This window comes from Onychostoma macrolepis, chromosome 06, assembly GCF_012432095.1.
Source record: "Onychostoma macrolepis isolate SWU-2019 chromosome 06, ASM1243209v1, whole genome shotgun sequence".
Taxonomy (NCBI): Eukaryota; Metazoa; Chordata; class Actinopteri; order Cypriniformes; family Cyprinidae; genus Onychostoma; species Onychostoma macrolepis.
Window position 1 is genome coordinate 11,140,524 of NC_081160.1, and position 21,104 is coordinate 11,161,627.

The 21,104-nt window shown below is 34.7% G+C and overlaps 1 protein-coding gene across 1 annotated transcript; it reads left to right on the top strand.

Moving 5' to 3' along the window:
• Positions 1 to 160: 160 nt before the first annotated feature.
• On the top strand, positions 161 to 16,985 carry cacng5a (calcium channel, voltage-dependent, gamma subunit 5a). Its single transcript, XM_058779361.1, has 7 exons — positions 161 to 265; positions 8,730 to 8,969; positions 9,595 to 9,636; positions 10,857 to 10,943; positions 11,627 to 11,767; positions 13,457 to 13,602; positions 15,543 to 16,985. The coding sequence occupies exons 2-7, from the start codon at positions 8,774 to 8,776 to the stop codon at positions 15,798 to 15,800; spliced, it is 870 nt and encodes a 289-aa protein (XP_058635344.1). The 5' UTR covers positions 161 to 265; positions 8,730 to 8,773; the 3' UTR covers positions 15,801 to 16,985.
• The last annotated feature ends 4,119 nt before the right edge of the window (positions 16,986 to 21,104 follow it).

Consider the following 21,104-nt stretch of genomic DNA (forward strand, 5'->3'; position numbering starts at 1 on the left):
ACAGTAGGCTACGCATACAAACAGTCGTTGTGTAGCTGTCGGTCAGTGACCCGTCATTGACGTGCGGAGAGAGGGAGAGAGATGTTAGAGCATCACCAACACTAAGCCCAGCATGATGAGAGACGCTTCTCACCCTAAACATGTGTGACAGGTTTTAGAGGTTCGACTTCAGCAAACCTCTCTGCGATTAGATAAAGGCTGTTCAACATTTGCTTGAGAAGAACTGAAGAACGCGCGCTACAAAGGCACATACGTCTCAGCGCAGGTATGTGGAACTACTCTGTTGTGTGCGTCATGTAGGCGATTATAGCACTGGTTAATATGAGTTCATGTGCAGATTTAAAGTGCTGTAACATTTCATAAGACTCGTTCAGATACCACTAAACATCATTGTTATCCACATGTTCTTGTTAAAATTCTCACTGTATCAGAAACTTTTTATTTGCTGCGTGATTTTGGCAATGCTGTTTTTGGCAATGAACGCAAATGGTGGAGAAGTTGGATTATTGACGTTCTGTGCAGTGTCTGAAACAGTGTGTCTCATATAACATATAACAGGTCCTTGAAGACAAACAACACCTTCTCGAGCAGGCAGACTAATAAAAACAACAAATAAACGTTAGATTAGGCTACTCTCAATAAAGGGAGAATTTGATTATTTAACATGATTATTTATTATTGTTTATATGTATACATTTTTAATTAAAATATGTAGTCTATATGTTAATGGAAAAAATATACGTACAGTACACTGAAGAGAGAATTAATGATGGCTGCCACAGCCCACAGTGAATGCTGTCGTTCACAGCTTCAGTACCAAGGACAGTTTCCCTCTCTCTGGGAGCCTCTGAAGTGGGCTAATAGTTTGCTGTCATTACGAATTTCGCTGTGTGGATTCTTTCCCTCTCAGTTTTACGCTGCAGGATTTCTTCCGAGGGTACGCGAGTTTTTGTTTTTGTTTGTTTTGTTTTTTTGGGGGTTAATGGTGAAGTGATTATATTTCGTTTCGTTTTTTATTAAGTTAATTTATAAAAACGTTTGGAGCACTTTTTGTTCGTTAAATGTTTTTTGTTTGTTTGTTTGTTTTTGTTTTTTTAAGTAACAACCAAGCGGCCAGCAGCAGACAGTGAGCTGATCATTGCCTATGTTTGATCAATTTAGCCTTCTCAAATCATCACAACTCGCCTAACATAAAATCTATAGATATAAAGCATTTTGCAATGTTAGTTTAAATGTTTAAAACTATATAAATGTGCACTAGGTGCATCTAATCGTTTGTGTGAAGAGTGTAAGCTGAAAGCACTTTTCAGGACATGGAGGCACCAGAGCGGTCACTTGCATTTTTTTCTTGATAGTGGAAACAACTTAAAATACGCCATAATTTTTGCTCATAAAGGTAAGAGTAATACATCATTTGGAACTGTAAAGGGTCTACTTTTATTTGTGTGCATTCACAATATCAACAAAACATTGTGCTTTTATAAAATAAATAGGAAAACTGAGGATGCGCTTGCCGTCTCGTCTTGAATTAAGCGGAAACTCAATTAATTGAGTCACAAATAGGATAAATATATCTATAGAAAGCTTTAAATTACTACTTTAAAACGAAAATTCAAATCGAAAACAAAAACTCTTTCATTATGTAATCCGTAAAGATGTATTGAATTCGTTGTATTCCCATTTGTAAAATAGGCTACAAATTAATTGTTGTAGTCTAACAATCTAACGGCTCCAGTGTCATACTGTATATACCACAATATGCTGTCTCATATAATTATCCGTTACTCTTAATTACAACTACTAACATGTTTAGCCTACAAGTGTTTTTTTTGTATAGTATAGCCAGAATAATATGGGGTGCCAGTTTACCAGTAGCCTGTGTACCTCTGCTGATTGTAATGAGATTGTTCTGTAAAGTGGACTTTTGTAGCTTTGGCATGGTGCAATTTGTACATTCTATGTGCATCTACAGTTTCTATATCAAAATGACATTTTACATTCAGAGTATGTATATAAATGTTTACATCATTTGTAGAGCACATCTGATGTCACCAGAGTTTTCTGTTTATCCGCCATATTTATGACCATATGGCAGCAAGAACACTTGAACAGAAATACCAAGGGAAAAAGAAAGAAAAAATGGAATTAATATAAATACCAGGTGTCAGAAAACAAACACAGGCATTGCCAAATTTAACATTCACAGACATACATGTGAGCAATATCACATCCCAGGCCCTGTCCCAAATGGCATCCTAAACCATTGCGCTCTTCCTCTGAATCCACACTTTCATGATGTAACACTGCTCTGACTGTCAGGTAGAAGTTTGCTGAGGTGCTCGCTTCAGTGCAGGCTCAGTAGAAGTGCACATCGAGGGTGCATATAGTGGCCGCAAAGTGGGCGTTGCAAGCATTCTTCTGAAAGCTGATGAATTGGACACCCTATGTTCTTGTGGACTAAACAGACACTGGCCATTGTAAGTCTGCAAGTTAAGACCACAAGTGCACATGAATTGTGATATTTGGGATAGGGCCCAGTTGTGTAATATGGCTGAAGGTTATGCAGTGGTATCACTTTTCCAGTGTTTTTGCAGCATTAAAGCTGATTATTAACAGTGTGTCCAGGCTGCTATACTTACATTCAACAACTGCAAAGCATCCAATATATAAACAATATGATTTATGAAATCCCAGCACAATATGAATTTTAATTGCTCACTGCTATTTGTTGCCTCCTGGTGCTTTCTGCTCATCATTTGCATAAAGTTGTAAATGCACCACGCCACTGCCACTCAGTAGGTGTAACCAAAGCCACTTTAAGGCAAGCCTCCAAGAAAGAAAGAAAGAAAAAAGTGTAACACTGTAGTACGCAGGGAATTGTTATCAGTGAAGCTTCACTACACTGAATAAACTGCTTTTGTGGAAAACCAGCTTATCATTTAGTGAATCAACAGACTATTGGCTTCAACATGCTTGCCATTAAACATTGGCTGTGTCTGAAAGCTGCAAAAAAGGCTGCCTTTGGGAGATGCATTATAAGGCAGGAGGGTATCAGAATTCATTGTTACCGTTGCTTCACGTCCTTTCTCTAAGAGACCTTCATCTGATTGATTTTTGAAGCCAGCACAGATTCACTGCCTTTGATATACAACAAATCTATGCATTCAATTTGCGACAGTTGAGCTAAAAAAATAAATAAATGTGGCATCTAAAAATTGTGGTTGGTGGTCAATATGTGTGTAAATGTAGTTTTTGACTATCCTTTTTCACTTTTCATGTCATTTCTAACAGGAAATTAGTATTGTAGCAATTAAAAACTTGCTTAACGAAAGCTCTCTGTATTTTTCTGTAGATCATTAAACCATTATACTGCCTCAGAAGTCTGTCTGAAATCAATTTTGTGAGGTAGCTTCATGCACAAATGCTGTCTGCAAAGTCTTTTTGCCTGATAGTTAGCGAGGCATCATCCAAGCTGCCAAAGCTTTCAGGAGCAGCATTAATTTTTGATCTATTTTTAGAGTTTACACTGTTTTATAAGAGTAGTCGCAGACAGGTTTGCTACAGATAAGATTCAGTTTATGGCACTCATTCATTTCAATTGTATTCGCAAACAGTGATTGACTGTCATATTATGTCAAGGCTACAGTGTAATTGGTTATCAAGTCACATGTGATCCATGTTGACCATTACACTTTCTCCAATGGTAGAACAACAGACCTTCTCTGGTGTAACCACAGTCACCTCCACCTGCTATGGCATCATGTGTATACCATCTATATCAGCACAGCTTTAATTCAGCTGTAGACACAACAAAGACCATAGGTAATCACAGCCATGCAGAGCCATACTGCATGACTCTGAACGTGATATTGCTTTTATAAAAAGTCAGATGGAACATGTATATAAACAAATATGAAAAACCACACAGAGTTGCCATAGATTATGCCATAGTCTGCCATAGATTTGACATAACAGATGTTCTCTAACCTCTCTTACAAATTTAAAAATACCACCTTAGAACTAGCAATGATGGCTTGGGCTGCTTCAAATAAGTTATTAGTGTTAGAGCAGGCACACTGTAGACCAGGGGTAGGCAACGTCGGTCCTGGAGTGCCGATGTGCTGCAGAGTTTAGCTCCAAGCCTGAAAAAAACCTCACCTGCCTGTAGCCCTAGTAATTCTGAAGACCATGATTAGCTTGTTCAGGTGTGTTTGATTAGGGTTGGAGCTAAACTCTACAGGACAGCGGCACTCCAGGACCGACGTTGCCTACCCCTGCTGTAGACATTAGGTGTGTTTGTCTTCATGCAGTGCTCCACAGACCAATTAGTGTAAAACTAGAAATAGTGAATGCAGTTCAAAATTTTGTCCGAATTAAGATGGTGTCGAGGCAATGTTACTGTGATCTGCCATCAAACTCAGAGTGCCATGTGTTTCAAATGCTGTCACTGGCTAATTCTGCACAATTTCTACAAAGCGGCTGCTAGTTCTAATGATGTATACAGCTGTTTCACGATTGGTTTTCACGATTGGCATTTCCGCTGAGGTGTTTTTTAACAGTAAAAATCTCTTTTCATGTAACCCATGTTATTGTGTCATGTTTTTTAAAATTAAACTCAAAAACCTAAATAGCTTATGCTTATGTTTAACTTTATTATTTTATTGAAACATTCATGCACTTTACAAATATTGCACAAATTTTGGCACTGATAAAGTCCCTGGCTTACTATCCATTGGCCTACTGATGACTCAGTCAATTCAAAAACTGCTCCGTCCGTCACATTTGTCTGTTGCATACATCATCAAGGCTTATTTCAGAAAACCAACCATTATAATATTTTCGGTAATTGAGGCCATACTATATCTAATCTAATTCTTTTCTTGTTTTCCAATGTCAAGTTTGCTTTTGTGAAATGAGACAGCCTCAGTGGCATATGCGACTGACAAAGGTGACCTCTGGAGGGCACAGACCTCTAAATGAGACAGTAAATATTCAGCATCATGACAATATAATCTGTAAAACATTTATCAACCCAGGTTTTAAAAAAGTACACTTCCATAATGTACTTAAAGTGCTCTGTTTTTGCACACTAATTTTGTACTAAATATACTAAAAATTATTCTTTAGTGCTTCTTAAGATAAACTTAAGTTCATCTAAGTGTACTCAACTGTACTATTTTGGGACACCATGATTATAAACTAAAATGCGCTCTTAACATGTGCTCTCTGTGTTTAAAAAAAATATTTAGTTACCACTTGTAGTACACTTGAGTGTACTAGTGTATAAAAAATGGGTTCAAGTGTACTACAAGTGGTAACTAAATAATTTTTTTAAATACAGAGATAGTATGTTAGTTGATCTTAAGGTTATCTTAAGAAGTACTAAAGAATCATTTTTAGTATATTAAGTACAAAATTAGTGCGCAAAAATAGAACACTTTAAGTACATTATAAGTGTACTTTTTTTAACCTGGGAACAACAGCAGGATTTATATCTTTCTGACATTATTTTAAACTATGTTTAAAGTACATTATGAAAATAATAAACACATTTCAGCCAATAATTATTTATTAATATTAACAAGATTATATTCACTACTGTCTATGTGTGTCTATGATGACATGTAATAAAATTGATGTGTATTGAGCTGGCTTGTGTGTTTTATGTTTTGGACTTTGAAAATTCAGTTCAATTTTTCAATTCAGATTTATTTGTATAACTTTTTTCACAATACACATTGTTTCAAACAGCTACACAGAAAATGCACATTTCAATGTTACAGTCGGGAAGTTTTTTGTTACTGGTCAGAGATGAGTATGCCAAAGTAATTTGCATATATTTGTTAACATTAGTTACTAAAAATACCAAGAGTGCTGACATTTCATCAATATCAGCACTAGGACTTCTGTAGCACTCTGCTTCTCTGTGAGTTCTAGACAAGCTGTCAGTCTGTGTGTTAAAGCTTTAGGATTTTTCAGTGACTTCATTGCAGGTGAATATGGTGACAACAAGTGAGTGTCTGTACAAGTGAGTCAATAGATCATTCAGTAACACATTATTTTAAGGTGTCCTTTTCACACATGTTACATTACTATTATAATAACAATAAATTATGCATAATTACATGCAAGTAACCCTAAGCTAAACCCAAACCATACAATAAGTACATGTAGTTAATTAATAATTACTCAGTACTTAAATGTATAATTACACGGCAACAAGGACACCTTAAAATAAAATGTAACCAATCATTAATTTATCACTCATCACTAATTAACTCAAAAATGCTGATTCATGTTGGCGTCAATAGCCTCGTGCATAGGCAGCACCCCGGCATATAGTGCCGTTGAGCTTCGGGCGTCCTGAATTCAAATCGTGGCTCACGGACCTTTTCAGGACCAAATCGTATTCAAACTTACAACCTTGCAATGATTGCTCAGCAGAGAAGCAATGTATCCAGGGTAATTTATTTGTTTATGTGTGTGTGTGTGTGTGTGTGTGTGTGTGTGTGTGTGTGTGTGTGTGTGTGTGTGTGTGTGTGTGTGTGTGTGTGTGTGTGTGTGTGTTAGTATTACAGACATTTTAGGTAAACATCCATGCTTTTGTAAGTTTTTGTTTCAGGCCGAAAAATATTTTATATATATCACACATTTTCAGGAATACAGTATCTGATAGTAATATGTTAATATAATATGGGACACAAGCAGGACAGAGACCATCTCTTGTCTAATGTCTTAATGTCTTCTCCTGGTGTTCCAAAGTAACAGACACTTGTAAAAGGGCAGAACTGCAAATTTTATGTTCTGCATGTGCAAGACTTTAAGAATATATGTAATATTGCGCTGCCAGAGAAAACTAAACTTAACAGCACATGTGAAATGTACTATATTAATAAACTTAACAGGTCTTACCAAAGTCTAACAAACAGAAATGGGTGGTAAATAAGAAAATGGGGTGACCAGATTGCAAAACAGAATACAAAGCTGGCATGTGGCTTAAATGTACGGTCTCATGTACCTCGCTCTCTTTCGGCATGAATCTAAATGTTTCAATGGTTGCAATGTAGCGTTTAATTGCTATTGTTTATTTTGTAAGCAAAGCTTTGTACCAAACATCTTTCATAATATTCACCTAAATCAGCATTCACATACAAAAAAAATAATTGTTAAACTAACACTTGGCCAGGGGCGGTTGTCAAAATGATCTGTCCATCACATACTCTGTGACTTTGTTACTTCCTGTTGAGTGTTATTTATTTCTTTATTTTTTTATTTTATTTTTTTATTTATTTATTTTTTGCTTGTGACCAACCAACTAATTAAAATTTGGTCGACTAAGCCTCTTCTCATCATCTAGGTCTGCCTTTAACTATTTTAAAGGGCAGCCCTAAAGAAAACTTTAAGATCAGATGACACGACCTATAAAAACAGCTTGCGTTTGTTTGTGTTATGCTGGGTATGAAAGCGAGAAGAGATGGATCCAAATGCAAGCAGACTTTAATAACAAGATGTAGAAACAAACACGGGTAAATCACAGAACCAGGCAAAAACAGAGGTTTATATGCACAGGGTAACAAGGAGGGTGGAGCTAATGAATTTATATGACAAAAAATGAGGAAAGCTATGGCAACACTCAAGGTAGCACAGGGAACTGATATAGGAAGAAAGCAAAGAACAATAGGAATACAATGACATGGCTCTAAGTGGCAGCCAAGTGGAGGCTCTGACATGGAAGTCGTTACAAACTCTAGGCTCGCAACCCTCAGTGTAGGGCCTGCTGGAATAATTGGTCAGTCAAGCTCCTTGGCCACCGGAGCTGTCTTTCTTAAATCCAGTGGAAGTATTCTCTTGAAATTCAATTGTGATCACACTGCTATTTGAGGTAACCACTGCATTTTTGGCCAAATTAGGATGCTCTTGGAACAGCCACCATTTAGAAAAGTATGAACACAATTTATTTTGTTTTTGAAGTGGAATAAGGTAGTGGACATCTAAAGGACATCTGGTCATATACAACAAAACTGTTTTAAATGAAAAAATAATAATAATATAAAAACAGAAATCAAATCAAAAAACTAAATGAACTTCATCTATTGTGGCCACGATTTCACTAAAACTAAAATTAAGGAATACCTCAATCAGAGGTGGCCACAAATTAACAAGTCGTTGAAATTAATTCTTAATTTTGTAGCCATATTATGTATCGTTTCACTGTATGTCATATGTGGGGCTCAGAGGAGTCATGTCAGAGGAGGCACTTAGCTATTAGCCACTACTGGAACAGTAGCTTTCAATTCAAGGTTTGTAAATGTTCTTGCTGTGGTGTAAACAGAAACAACCTTTACAAACAAATTCAAAATGCATCATGAATGCTACTACTAGCAAGCGACATATCTGGAGGTGTGTGATGTACCAACAAAAGAGTGAAATTTCAGCAGTCAATAGATGAGCCACCCCTGACCATAATCAGGTGTCGAGGACGTAATCATAGCACATTGAGCTAATTTTTCTTTGAGGCTTTACACCCTAACATAACACTTGAGAAACATACCTAATGCAAAGAACAATTCCTGTGTTGTTAGTGTTAGACTTTTTGTTAGACGTCTTTTGCAGGCTTTTTTAATATTTAAGAACTATTTTCATTACATTTTAAAATATATATTAAAAAACTATTTGGATGTTAAATTGCAGTTTAAGTTAAGCTTTTTTCTTCCCCTCTCTCACTACAGCTCCTGTTTTCTACAGCTTGTGCCCTCTGCTGCTGGTGTGAAAGATGAGTCTGTGTGGCAGGAAGGCACTGACACTCCTTAGCAGTGTGTTTGCCGTGTGTAGTCTGGGGCTGCTGGGTATTGCTGTCAGCACTGACTACTGGCTCTACCTGGAGGAGGGGGTCATCCTACCTCTCAATCAGAGCACTGAAATCCGTATGTCTCTCCATTCAGGGCTATGGAGGGTCTGTTTTCTTGCAGGTGAGTGAGTGCCTGCATGTCAATATATGCACTTTCTGTGAGACACTGTTAGTCCTTAAGGTGTATATATAACATCTTAGTTTACGTATGCAACCTTGGTTCCCTGAATAGGAAGGAACGAGACGCTGCAGTAGCTGATGTTATGGGAACACCCCCAGGTATGACGATTGTCTGAAGACTGTATAAAACATGCCAATTTATTAGCTGTGGTACTGACGCCAGGAAGAAATCAGTAACCAAGAAGCATGGCCAGCTATGCAGCATCTCGTTCACTACTCAGGGAGCCACTATGACATACAATATTTAACCAAGATGTTCCTGAAAACCCTACTTCACCAATGCATTAGAGGATGGCCACAACAGAACCACCGTAAGAGTCAGAAACCTCTTAGGGGCTTTTTGAAACAAGGATTTCTCTATACTATCTTTGGTCTATAATCCAGTCCTTTTCACTAACTAATCTTTCAACACTGTACAGTCTTGCATAGCAGATTCTGTACCTCTTCCTGTTTCACCCTGTACTGCCCTTACCTCACAAATAGCACACTGGAATGTTTTATAATTTAAATAATGGGACTTTGTAGATATACAGGCAACAAATGATTTATATTCCTCTTCCATTTAGAGTCACCAGCTCCAGCGACAGTGTTACCAACTGGTAAATCAGGTATCGTCCCTTCTCTCACCTCTCTTTCTCTCTTTCCTAAGATTTCTTTGATTTTTTTTGAAAGACATTTATACTTTTGTTCCGTAAGGACACAATAAACTAATCAAAATTGTCAGTAAAGACATTTAACATGTTACAGAAGATTTATATTTTAAATAAGTGCTTGATAAAAAGTGTATCATGGTTTCCACAAAAAAAATAAATAAATAAAAATAGGCAGTGCAAATGTTTTAAGCACTGATAGTAATGATGTTTCCTCAGCACCAAGTCAGCATATTAGGATGATTTTTGAAGGTTTGTGTGACACTGAAGACTGGATTGATGAAAATTCAGCTTTACAATTTCACCCTCAGCTAAATTAGATTTAAAAATATCTTAAAATACCAAAAACAGCTATTTTACATTTTAACAATTTTTCACAATATTAATGTTTTTTACTGCATTAAAAAAAAAGAAAGAAACTAAATGCAGCCTTGGTGAGAATTAGATACTCATTCCAGAAATATTGTTAAAATTTTACAGATCCCAAACTTTCAAACAGTAATGTATTTAACTGATATAATTATTATTGCTGACACATTATGTTTGTCATTCTTAAAATCATTTAATTCTGTTCATTAGATCTTGCAAAACATACGTTGTGAAAGTTATTCTTAATGGATTATATAATAGCATTCTGCACTGGGGTCACATCCATATAGGTCCAAATGGTTCTGGACAAGTATACGTTATCGAGTGGCCTTGTTACTAAAAACCTAAAGTAAAACATTTGACCTACAAACCTTTGCACTCAGCAGTGTAGCTGACATACTGATTGTGGTCCACTGGTTAAAAAACAAACTGTGTGTAAATTTAGTCTAAAGCATATTTAAAAATTCCATTTGTGTCAGGTATACTATTGCAAATCTCGCAACATTGAGTCAGTTAAGTACAAGCTCGTTCTTCTTCTTAATAGCAGCAGCAGCAGTAGTAGTAGTAATAATAATAATAACATGCCTTTATGTTTTAATTAATTAATGTGGGAAAGCATATTGTATCACTTTTTTAATTTATACTGTTCTATTCTATTCTATTCTATTCTATTCATCTGTCAATATTTTGAGGTGTGTAATCTGATTACATAAATGTATCTTTATTTAAAATGAATATGATCATTGCATCCTGTATTTTATGCTGTCATGGTAGCAATTTTCAGGTTTTTATTTTAATTTTTTTTCAAGGAGAGGAGAAGGGGCGCTGCTTTACAATAGAGTATGTGATGCCCATGAATGTTCAAATGACGTCAGAGTCTACGGCCAGTGTTCTGAGTGAGTAAACGTCTCCTAAATTTGATGTAAAGATAGCTCTTCTGAAATAAAAATGCATCTTTCTAAATGTTGTTTAGTCACTGGCCACTACAGCACTAACAAAAAATAACTGATTCTACAGTAGTGGAATAAAAAAAAAAAAAAAAACCTGGAACAACCTCAGAAACAAACTACCTTAACAACTGAACACAAATTTGAAGGGCAGTTGAGTGGTTACAATATTAATTTAATTAAATTTAGACAGACATATAAGCATTTATTTATTTGTTTGTTTGTTTTTATTTCAGTGTACCCATTATGCAGTGTATTATATAATGTAGTTCTTGATTTGCATATGTATGTCATTGCCATGTCAGAGGTCACTAAATGGTTGAATGATTTTCAGTTTGTCTGAGTAAGAATTGATGTCCAATAATACCTCATGTTTGTCTAGTCAACTAATCAGTGGCATTTAAACCCTCACATGATCCTCACATGAACACCAAGCCTCACATGTACAATGTGATTTTGTTCTGTATGTGTCCTTTAGGGTCCACAAGAGGGCATTAGAGAACATTACAGATAATAATAATAATAATATTGTATTTAATGTTTTTTTTTTTTGTCTTCTACATTAATGGTGAGAGGTTGTAGAAGTATCAGGTATCCATCGTAAGTAATTATTTATTTTGGTTTGTTCACAGAAATGATTCGCTCTGCTACTCCTTTCCCGCTGGTCAGTCTATTCTTCATGTTCATTGGCTTTGTGCTGAGTAATATTGGACACATCCGCCCTCAACGCACTATTCTGGCTTTCATCTCTGGAATCTTTTTTATCCTGTCAGGTGGGTATTTGTTTGAAGAAGTGTTCAGTGTATATATATAGCCAGGAAGAATGAATCATGTCATGTTGCTTAACAGAAGTATACTTCTTTATAATAAGTTTCAGAGAATAACTTTTTTCTAATGACTGAATAGATAAAAAATAAGAATTAACTAATAAAAACTGATAATGAGAATAATAATAAAACTGTTCATGTTTGGAAGACTAAAGTGTAGTAGGCTATATATATATATATATATATATATGGTTCTTTCAGTGAGTGCCTATGGGTCGACGGAAGGAAAAAATAAACCAAACAATATTTTAAAAAAAATTCATCAATAATCAAAGCTAGTGTGTCGATTTAATTAAAGATCCATATAGTACATATTTTAGAATAATACATAATTCATCAATGTCCATTAGTCATGTAGCTATAATACATCAACAAATCATGATCTGGCACAAGAAGTTCAAATTTCATTGGACAATATGTGAAGTGGAGCGGTTATTTTCCGTTCTTATTCATGAATCGGTTGAAAATGAGACTGGACAGACGAGTTTATTTGTGGAGCGATCTGGATCTGCGGTTTGTCTCATTTTATAAATCAAATTACATCGCTGGGAAAATGTATGCTAAATGACTACAAAAGCACTGCACAAAACCGTTCAGCAATAATGGTAATCAGTAGGCTATTCAATTCACTTTTTGTGTATGATATACACCATTTACTATTTGATGAAACTCTCATAATTAATGAAGCCCAAGTGCCACCTACAGGCCTGTTATGTGAAATGTAGACTGGCGAAATGGTGACGTGAAAGAACTTTATTATATTACCATTTTTGATAATTATACAGCATTATGAAAGTGTCTTATGCTTATCAAGCCTGCATTTATTTGATCAAAAATACAGAAAAAACCTGTAGCCTAATATTGTGAAATATTATTACAATTTAAAAGAAATGTTTCTATTTTAATATACATTTATTTTAATAAAATCTTTATTTCTGTTATTCAAAGCTGAATTTTCAGCATCATTACTCCATTCTTCAATGCATGGTCCTTCAGAAATCACACTAATATGCTGATTTATTATCAGTTGTGCTGCTTAATTTTTTTTTTTTATTTTTTTTTTTTGGAACCTGTGATACTTTTTTGGGGTTCATTGATAAATAAAAAGTTAAAAAGAACAGAATTCATTCAAAATAGAGATGTTTTCTAACAATATCAATCTTTACTATCACTGTTTCTATCAATTTAACAAATCTTTGCTGAATTAAAACTAATTTCTTAAAAAAAAAAAAAAAAAATACTGACCTGAACGGTAGTGTATATTGCTACAAAAGTTATATTTGAAATAAATGCTGTTCTTATTTAACTTTTTATTCATCAAATAATCCTTTTTTTTTTTTTAAAGTATCACAGGTTTTGAACATTGCTAATAAATCAGCATTACATAAAATGCATTAAGTATATTAAAATTTTGATCAAACAAATGCAGGCTTGATGACTATAAGTGACTTCTTGCAAAAATATAAAATAGCAATGTATCCAATCTTTTGACCTATATATATATATATTTTTTTTTTTATTTTTTTTTTTTTTACATTTGAGCCCCTACCCCTGAGGAACTCTCTGCACGTCCCTGCTACAGCTCATTTCCTCTTTATTTTTCTTCGGCTCATTTGCTCTTTATTTCTGATGCAGGTCTGTCCCTGGTGGTGGGTCTGGTCTTGTATATATCCAGTATTAACGATGAGATGCTAAACAGAACAAAAACGAATGAAGCTTATTTCAGTTATAAATATGGCTGGTCTTTTGCTTTTGCTGCAGTCTCCTTCCTGCTTACTGAGGTAACACTTCCACTTAACTTTGTACATTTGTGTAAATATTAAAGACAGTGGGTCTCATTCACTAGCTGTGTGAAAAATCTGTTTGCGTAGATTTTATAATGCTTAATTTACCAATAAGTTTGAACTAAAAATGATTCTAAATTAAGTTCAAGAACCAACTGTGTGCAGTTTGCTCCTTCAGAATCCAGACATTCTCCACAAGCATTTCTGTTCAAGCCTTTTTATGGAATCAGGACCACATGCAATTATGCACTATTGTTTCTCCAGTATCTCCAGTTGCCCAACAGGTCATTTTTGTGTCCCCACTGAAGATCATACTGAACATGATAAAAAAAAAAAGAAAAAAAAAAGGTGTACAGCATTTTAGACCACCAAATATCACAAATTTATGTATTCCATTTTCATGATAAACCACATACTTCATAAAAAAAAAAAACATCATGAAAAACCAAACTCAGAACTGCATGCCAACCACTGTTTTGCTATGTTCATGCTGTGAGCCAAAATCTGATTATTAGTGAATTTCATTGGAATCTGATTTACATGATTTACTGTGTATCGTAACTGTTCAGATCTGATTTGTGGGTCCTGTGGCCAGTGTTAGTAAGGTTACTTTGTAAAACTGATTACAGATTACAAGTTATCCTATTTAAAATGTAATAAGTAGTGTAACTATTTCAATTACTTTATTAAAGTAATGTAACTGATTACATTTGATTACCTTTTTGATTACACTTCTAAATTTCTAACGTTTTCAACTGCAAGTTTGTTTTAATTAAACATGTAAACCAGGCTAGTTAACCTTACAGTAGTACTCAAAACTGATTACTGTCAGACTTTCAAAATGCTTCATCACTTGAATTAAGATTATAATATTTTCATTTTAAAGCACAGCCACCACAAACTCAGACTTATTTTCAGATCATTCTGAGGTTAAATACAGATTTAAAATCATAACAAGATATAGTTTAATAGCTATGATGCTGTTTTTGAAATATAATCTGTTCACTGTACTTTACTCAGCACTTGCTTGATCTCTGTTTTTCATGAGATGCTGGTTTAACATTTAAATTCTGGAAAGTAAATTCTGCCTTCAAGAAGTAACAATCCTGAGGAATATCATCAATGATAAAAGTATTTTGGCAGTTTCCAGTAAAGCGGAAGCCATTTGTGCTGAAAAATCACAAGGAAGTCCAGCATTTCCTTGGATTAGCCGTGCAATACCACCAGTTTCTTCCCTGTTTTTCTAGGTTCACTGATAGGTCCAAGCTTTTTAGTGCATGTCCCAATGCCAACAGGCATTTAAGCAAATGCAAATGCACTTAATGATTCAACCCATCCTGGGACATCCAAATTTAGAACATTCCTTCATTGTGTGTACAAATGCCAGTGGGGCTGGTGTATAAAAGAAGACAAGGCACTGAGGAGGTAATAGCTTATAATTAATCAGAGTCTAACTACTCTGAAATAGGAAGGAATGTTTAGCCACAACGTTTTTTAACCTGTGCAACTGTACTGGTGAAACTACATTTGTTAGCATACCTTATGCTTTATTTATTTACAATATATATATTTTTTAATTTCACTCTTTTGCTTCAACTTTCTCTGCACTTGTGCTGAGGTGCGAAAAGCTGTAGCACGGATATAGTTTGGTTGTGCTTAATGCAAATTATTAACCACTATAACATTCTGTCGTTTAGAATAGTATAAATTAATTTATACTGTAACCAGGTGGTTAAGTACTAATTCATATGTGTATGCACCTGCTGTGAATATGGTGGAATTTGTTTCTTGCTAAATTTTCCTGTGTGTGTAAGTATAAAAAATTCTCACAGTTAATAGTGAATTAGACCCAGTATCCTAAACACCCAAAAGAAAAAAAAGAAAAATTAATTCACTTCATATGCTCTTCAATCTCTGTCTATTTGTGCCACCACCAGGCAGCAGGTGTAATGTCTGTCTACCTGTTTATGAAGCGGTACACTGCAGAGGAGATGTACAGGCCACATCCGGGTTTCTACCGACCTCGCCTCAGCAACTGTTCTGACTACTCTGGTCAGTTCCTGCATCCAGATGCCTGGGCTCGTGGACGCAGCCCCTCAGATATCTCCAGCGTAGCATCCCTTCAAATGAATTCAAACTACCCTGCGCTCCTCAAGTGTCCTGACTATGACCAGATGTCCTCATCGCCCTGTTGAGATTGCAAATACAAAATAGAGAGATCTGAGAATGAGAGAGCTCTAGCTAGTTCTTAAAGATGCTGTACTGGCATGGCTTTGGCACCTGAGGTTGTGTTGTGTTTGGATAGAGGATAAACTTTATTTCCTTGTCTTCGAGAGCCTTCAGTACTAATGCAGTGATTCTGAGTTTAATACATCAGTTGATGGTATCATTTTCTTTGTTATTTATAGTTTACCACACTGATGTGTAGCTAATAGTACCTCTGCCTTTTTCTTAAAAGTCTGAATATTTTTTAGAGTAATTTTATTCAAACAGTTGTATGTTTTATAGAAAAATAGAGAACTAGAAATGATGGTATAAAATAAGTATTTAAATGATTATATTTACTGATTCATCATGCTTATTAAAGCACATACTCTGTGGGTTTCTGCCCTTATGCACTTTAAGAAAGTAACCATAACACAGAATCTAAATATATTGATATTTTATATAATTGTTATGTGTTGTTGTGTTACTGGTTGTGACTAGCTGTGGTCTTTTGATTAAGAGGCATTTTGTGTTTGATATGAATGTTAACATTATTGTAGTGTTATTGTTTGTTTGTTTGTTTTTGCTAGTGCTTTACATTCTGATCTAATCAGAAGATCTACACATCAGTGATGCAGTGATTTTTACAAGAAAAACGTTCTGTTATTATTGATTGTTTCACTGTTTATTTCTATTGTAGAAAAAATAAACATGTAAGGACAATTCTATGTATGTTTTATAACCAATTTATCCACTGTATGTATATAATCCATAATATGTTTTGTTATGATTTGATAAAAATTATGTAGAGCAATTACAATTTCCCCGCTTGATAAAATGTTAAAGCAGCAGCATTTATTTATTTATTTATTTATTTATTTATTGCCTTATACAGTAGTTGACCTGTTGTACTCTTACAGGTTTCAACATAAATTGTCATTTTGCAAATACCATCCATTGCTAGTTGGATTTGTTTGTTAATAAAAAGGCAGTCATAAATAAATCTGAAAATAAGAACATATTTTCTACTCATGCACAATGTTAATTTTTAGAAATATGTTAAATATGTATATATGTTAAAGACACTTTAAATTGATTTCACACTATATTATTGTGTAGCTACTGCATTGAAAGTGTGTATAATTAAAAATATATTACATGATTTTAAAACATTACATTACAGAGTATTTATCACTTCGTCATCAGAAATTAATTTTTGAATTAAAATCTGCCCAAAACAGACACCATATTTTTTTGAAACCATCAGATTCACCCACAAAGAAGAGCAATGCTTAGCCAAAACTAATAAAGACTAAAGACCCAATACCTTGCTGGGGACGTCTGGTACTGAATGCTTAAAAAATAAATAAAAAATAAAAATCTGAGAAATTTTCAATATTATGCTTTAACCTCAGATAGAAACAGAAATACCATAAATCTATGGTCTACCCTGATATGCTTTTTAAAAATGTAGAAATTGTATGTTAGGAATGGGTATTTTTTATGAGTGTTTATGTGAAGCTCACATAAAACACATAAAATGACAATTCTTTCATAGTTTACCTGAAACTGATTCTTTATTCTGTGGAACCGTGGAAGATATTTTAAAAGTCACTAGTGTACAAACCACATTGGATTCCACTGACTTTCATTGTGTGGGCAAAAACAGAGACAATTTTTTCATATTAAAATAGTTATCTGAACCAATAATTCTGCAAGTGCAAGGTCCTTACCTGACACAACCATTTTACATCTTTGAGTCTTAATAATAATGGCAACGATAACATTTAAGCTTTTTTGTGGGATTCTAGGCAAAGATTTATATCAAACACAGACATGAATATAGATGCCAGTTTCAACTATTTTTATGTTTAAATTTATTTCAGTACAATGTCTTATTTTAATTGTTATGAGAATATTATGGTTTGAAGCCATAAAATGTTTCACTAATGTTATGTAAGATGTCTGCAAGTTGACCAACTGACATAATAAAATAAAAAATAAAATTTTAAATGGTGATTATAATAAATAAATTAAAATGCTTTTGAATTATGAATGGTATCGTTGAATTAACATTGAAAATACTGAATTATCTGTCAATCAACTACAATAAATTAACTAACTGAAGTATTATAGTATTTTCTGCTGTATAACTTTAATAACATAATTTATTTTGTATTAGTGGATGTAAGTTACCAACATGCTATTTGTAAACTACATTATTTGACTATATATAGCCTAGTACTGTATGTCCGCTATGAAAACATTTTTACACCAATTACCACACTGCTGGTGTTGGTGGTTTCCCCAGATGTGGGGTGTTAAGAAGTCAGCAAATTTTACTGCTGAAGTGTTCCACCATCTAAAAAATGATATGAGAACCACTGCTCTAGATATCCGAGCTGGTGCAGAAATAATTATGGGCTTTGTGTAATTCAAGTTGTATTTATTATCATTATACTTTTTTATACTTTATACTAAAACTGTATGTACAGACAAAAAATGTAAATGGTATAAATGCGAAATCGAGACCAAAAAACTAGGTCCAAAACATTGACTGCTAAGATAAAAAAAAAGGTAGTAATTGGACATGTTGTAGATAAAGAAAAAGAAAAAGAAAAAAAAAAAAAAAAAAAATATATATATATATATATATATATATATATATATAATGTTTTTGTTTTATTTCATATATCGTATGTCAGAAAATCATATCATCAGATTACTTGGCTCATGTTCTAGAGATACTGCATAACCTAATTTCTTTATTTTTAAAAATTGAATAAAATCTACCTGTACATCTTTTCCACAGTTCATGCCACAATCTATAACTAATATGGGGCTGCAATTATAGCCTTCAATGGTGAATGCAATTTTATGCCACTAGGTGGGAGTAAAGGATGATTTGGTCCATGAATCAGGAGCTTGTTTGTCCTACCTTTATGCTTTATCTTTTTTTAAGAAAATGTACAACATAAAAGTGACAAAGTTGGCTATGCTTGTGTTATCTGCATCTCTTTTGTGTAAGCTCCAGGTAAGCCCATGTAATTTTTACAAGCCTGGCTTTACATGTTTTGGGAGTTGTTTGTTGGCACTTATGGACACCAAGCTTCTGGAAGGCTTTCCAAAATTGTGAGGTGTTAAGAAAGCAAATACTGTCACAGTGTTATGTGGATAAAAACTAAGAAGCTTGAAGACTGTTACTGAATGTTTCACATGAAAATGCTGATGCCCATGCTGATTTTTATATAATGTTTACAGATATGCCCATTCCCAGCACGGATCTTGTGGCTGGACTGAAATTATAGATTATTAGTTAACAGTAGTTAACAGTAGTTAGCTTGTTCAACAGAAATTGCGTTGACTGGCATTTGCCATATGTGATGTTATTTCAGAGGAACTCCGTTAAGGCTCTGTATGTTGACTTTAGGAAACACTCCTCCACTTCCACACATAAAAAGATTTTTTTTATGTACTAAAGGGGGCCAGGAAATTGTCTGCCATAGACCTAAACAAACCATTAGGGACACTTGCAGGGGGGACAGCTGATGCTCATGAGGGCATACCTTCATAATGTGCATTTTGGATCACTGCACGTTTGTGAATCACTTCGCAGATGAGTTTTGTGGATTTCTAGTGTCAAGACATGGCACACAATTTGGACTCCGGATGACAATCACATTGCACTGACCAATCATAGCAAGCTCAAACTTTAATTTTTGTATTATTTTTTCAACCCCAAATTTCATCTCTCTTGCATCCGAAAAATCTGCTTATATAGGACTCCTCTCTTCCTACCTCAGCCCAGCTGGCATCCCCAAGGCTAAAAGGACTTCAGAACTCCCCAGAGCCTTGATTCCAGTGAATTCTCTGAGTGCTGCCTAAAAATGAACAGCAATACCCTTGTAAAGATATGTCTACAGCTGGGACAACTGTTGTGGTGCCTTGTGCATCTCTCTTGAGAATGACATCTTAATGTGCCATATTTGCTTTATGCACTCAAAAAAATTATGGAAAATAAAACATAAACATTATATTAGACATAACTAACTATATCAATTATGAAATAATTTTCTAAGGAGTTTTGCAGCCTTTCAGGACAAACACACCATTTGCTACAATCATATGCTGATATATAAGAATAGTTCATTTAAAAGTTCATTTAAAAAATCTGTTTATCTAGAAGTGTTATTATATGTAGTTTTTTTTTTTTTTTCATTTGCCACAAAAGGTTAATGACTATATCTACCCCAGTTTTAAACAGTGGTCCAACATTAAGGTAATTATGCAAGAGTAATGCAGACCATGAGTACATTTTAAATTCTTCCTGCAAAGGGGGTCAACCATTGTCACCATCACATGTGATGCAGCCCCATAAATCAAACCGTGTTTGCTCTTTTGGCCAGAGAAGAACTGGTCCCCTGGCTGAGCCTGGTTTTTCCCAAGGTTTTTGCCTCCATTTCTGTCATCTGATGGCACTGACACTATCAGATGAGAACAAAACTATTGACACTATTGTCTTCTGTAGAGCTGCTTTATATAAAAGCTAAATCATATTTGTTTATAATTGATGATTTTTTTTTCAACGTCAACACTGTTATTCAAATGAAAACTTCAGCAAACGTTCTACAAGGAAGACTTTAATGCCACATCATTCTGGCCAAACGCTGCTTGACACTTGGTGTATAAGAAATGAAATTTCTCTTTTACGTTCATAATTGATAATGCTGATGCTGAATGCTGACCACCACCACTGTCCATCCACCAGGGGTAGGCTCCGCCCCTGCCTTTATCTTCAGGCAGGGACAGCTAATCTGCATCCCCAGGATTTGAAAAGGGACGGGGCATATGCCAAAGAACTTTTCAATACAACTAGACATGAATCATTGTAGCTTGCTACCATCTGTTAATTATTTATGGAATAAATAGCATGTAACATTCACCTGCCCTCTGAGTCTTTCTGGTAGAACTGAATTGAATCAATATTGAACTGATTCGATCGGAATAATTACACTACAGTCTTCAGTTGAGCTGCTTATTGCTGAATTGAACTTGTTGGATAGCTGATGAATTATACACAGATATTGACCTGAACTGAATCAATACTGAACTGAATGGAGCAGAATAATGACACCATTGTCTATTTATACCTGCTTTATAGCAGAATTTGAACTTGTCTTATATTAGATGTTGGCTTCACTGATTCTGTTACATCCCTGTTTATTACTGTGAAGCAGCTCTGAAACAAACTGTGACTAAAGGTGACTTGAGTTGACAGTGACCAGGACCGCCAA

Coding starts and splice junctions, on each gene's coding strand:
- cacng5a (XM_058779361.1), top strand. CDS start 8,774: ATGAGTCTGTGTGGCAGGAAGGCACTGACACTCCTTAGCAGTGTGTTT. Junction 9,637..10,856: donor GTTACCAACTGGTAAATCAG/GTATCGTCCCTT, acceptor TTTTTTTTCAAG/GAGAGGAGAAGGGGCGCTGC. Junction 10,944..11,626: donor GTCTACGGCCAGTGTTCTGA/GTGAGTAAACGT, acceptor GTTTGTTCACAG/AAATGATTCGCTCTGCTACT.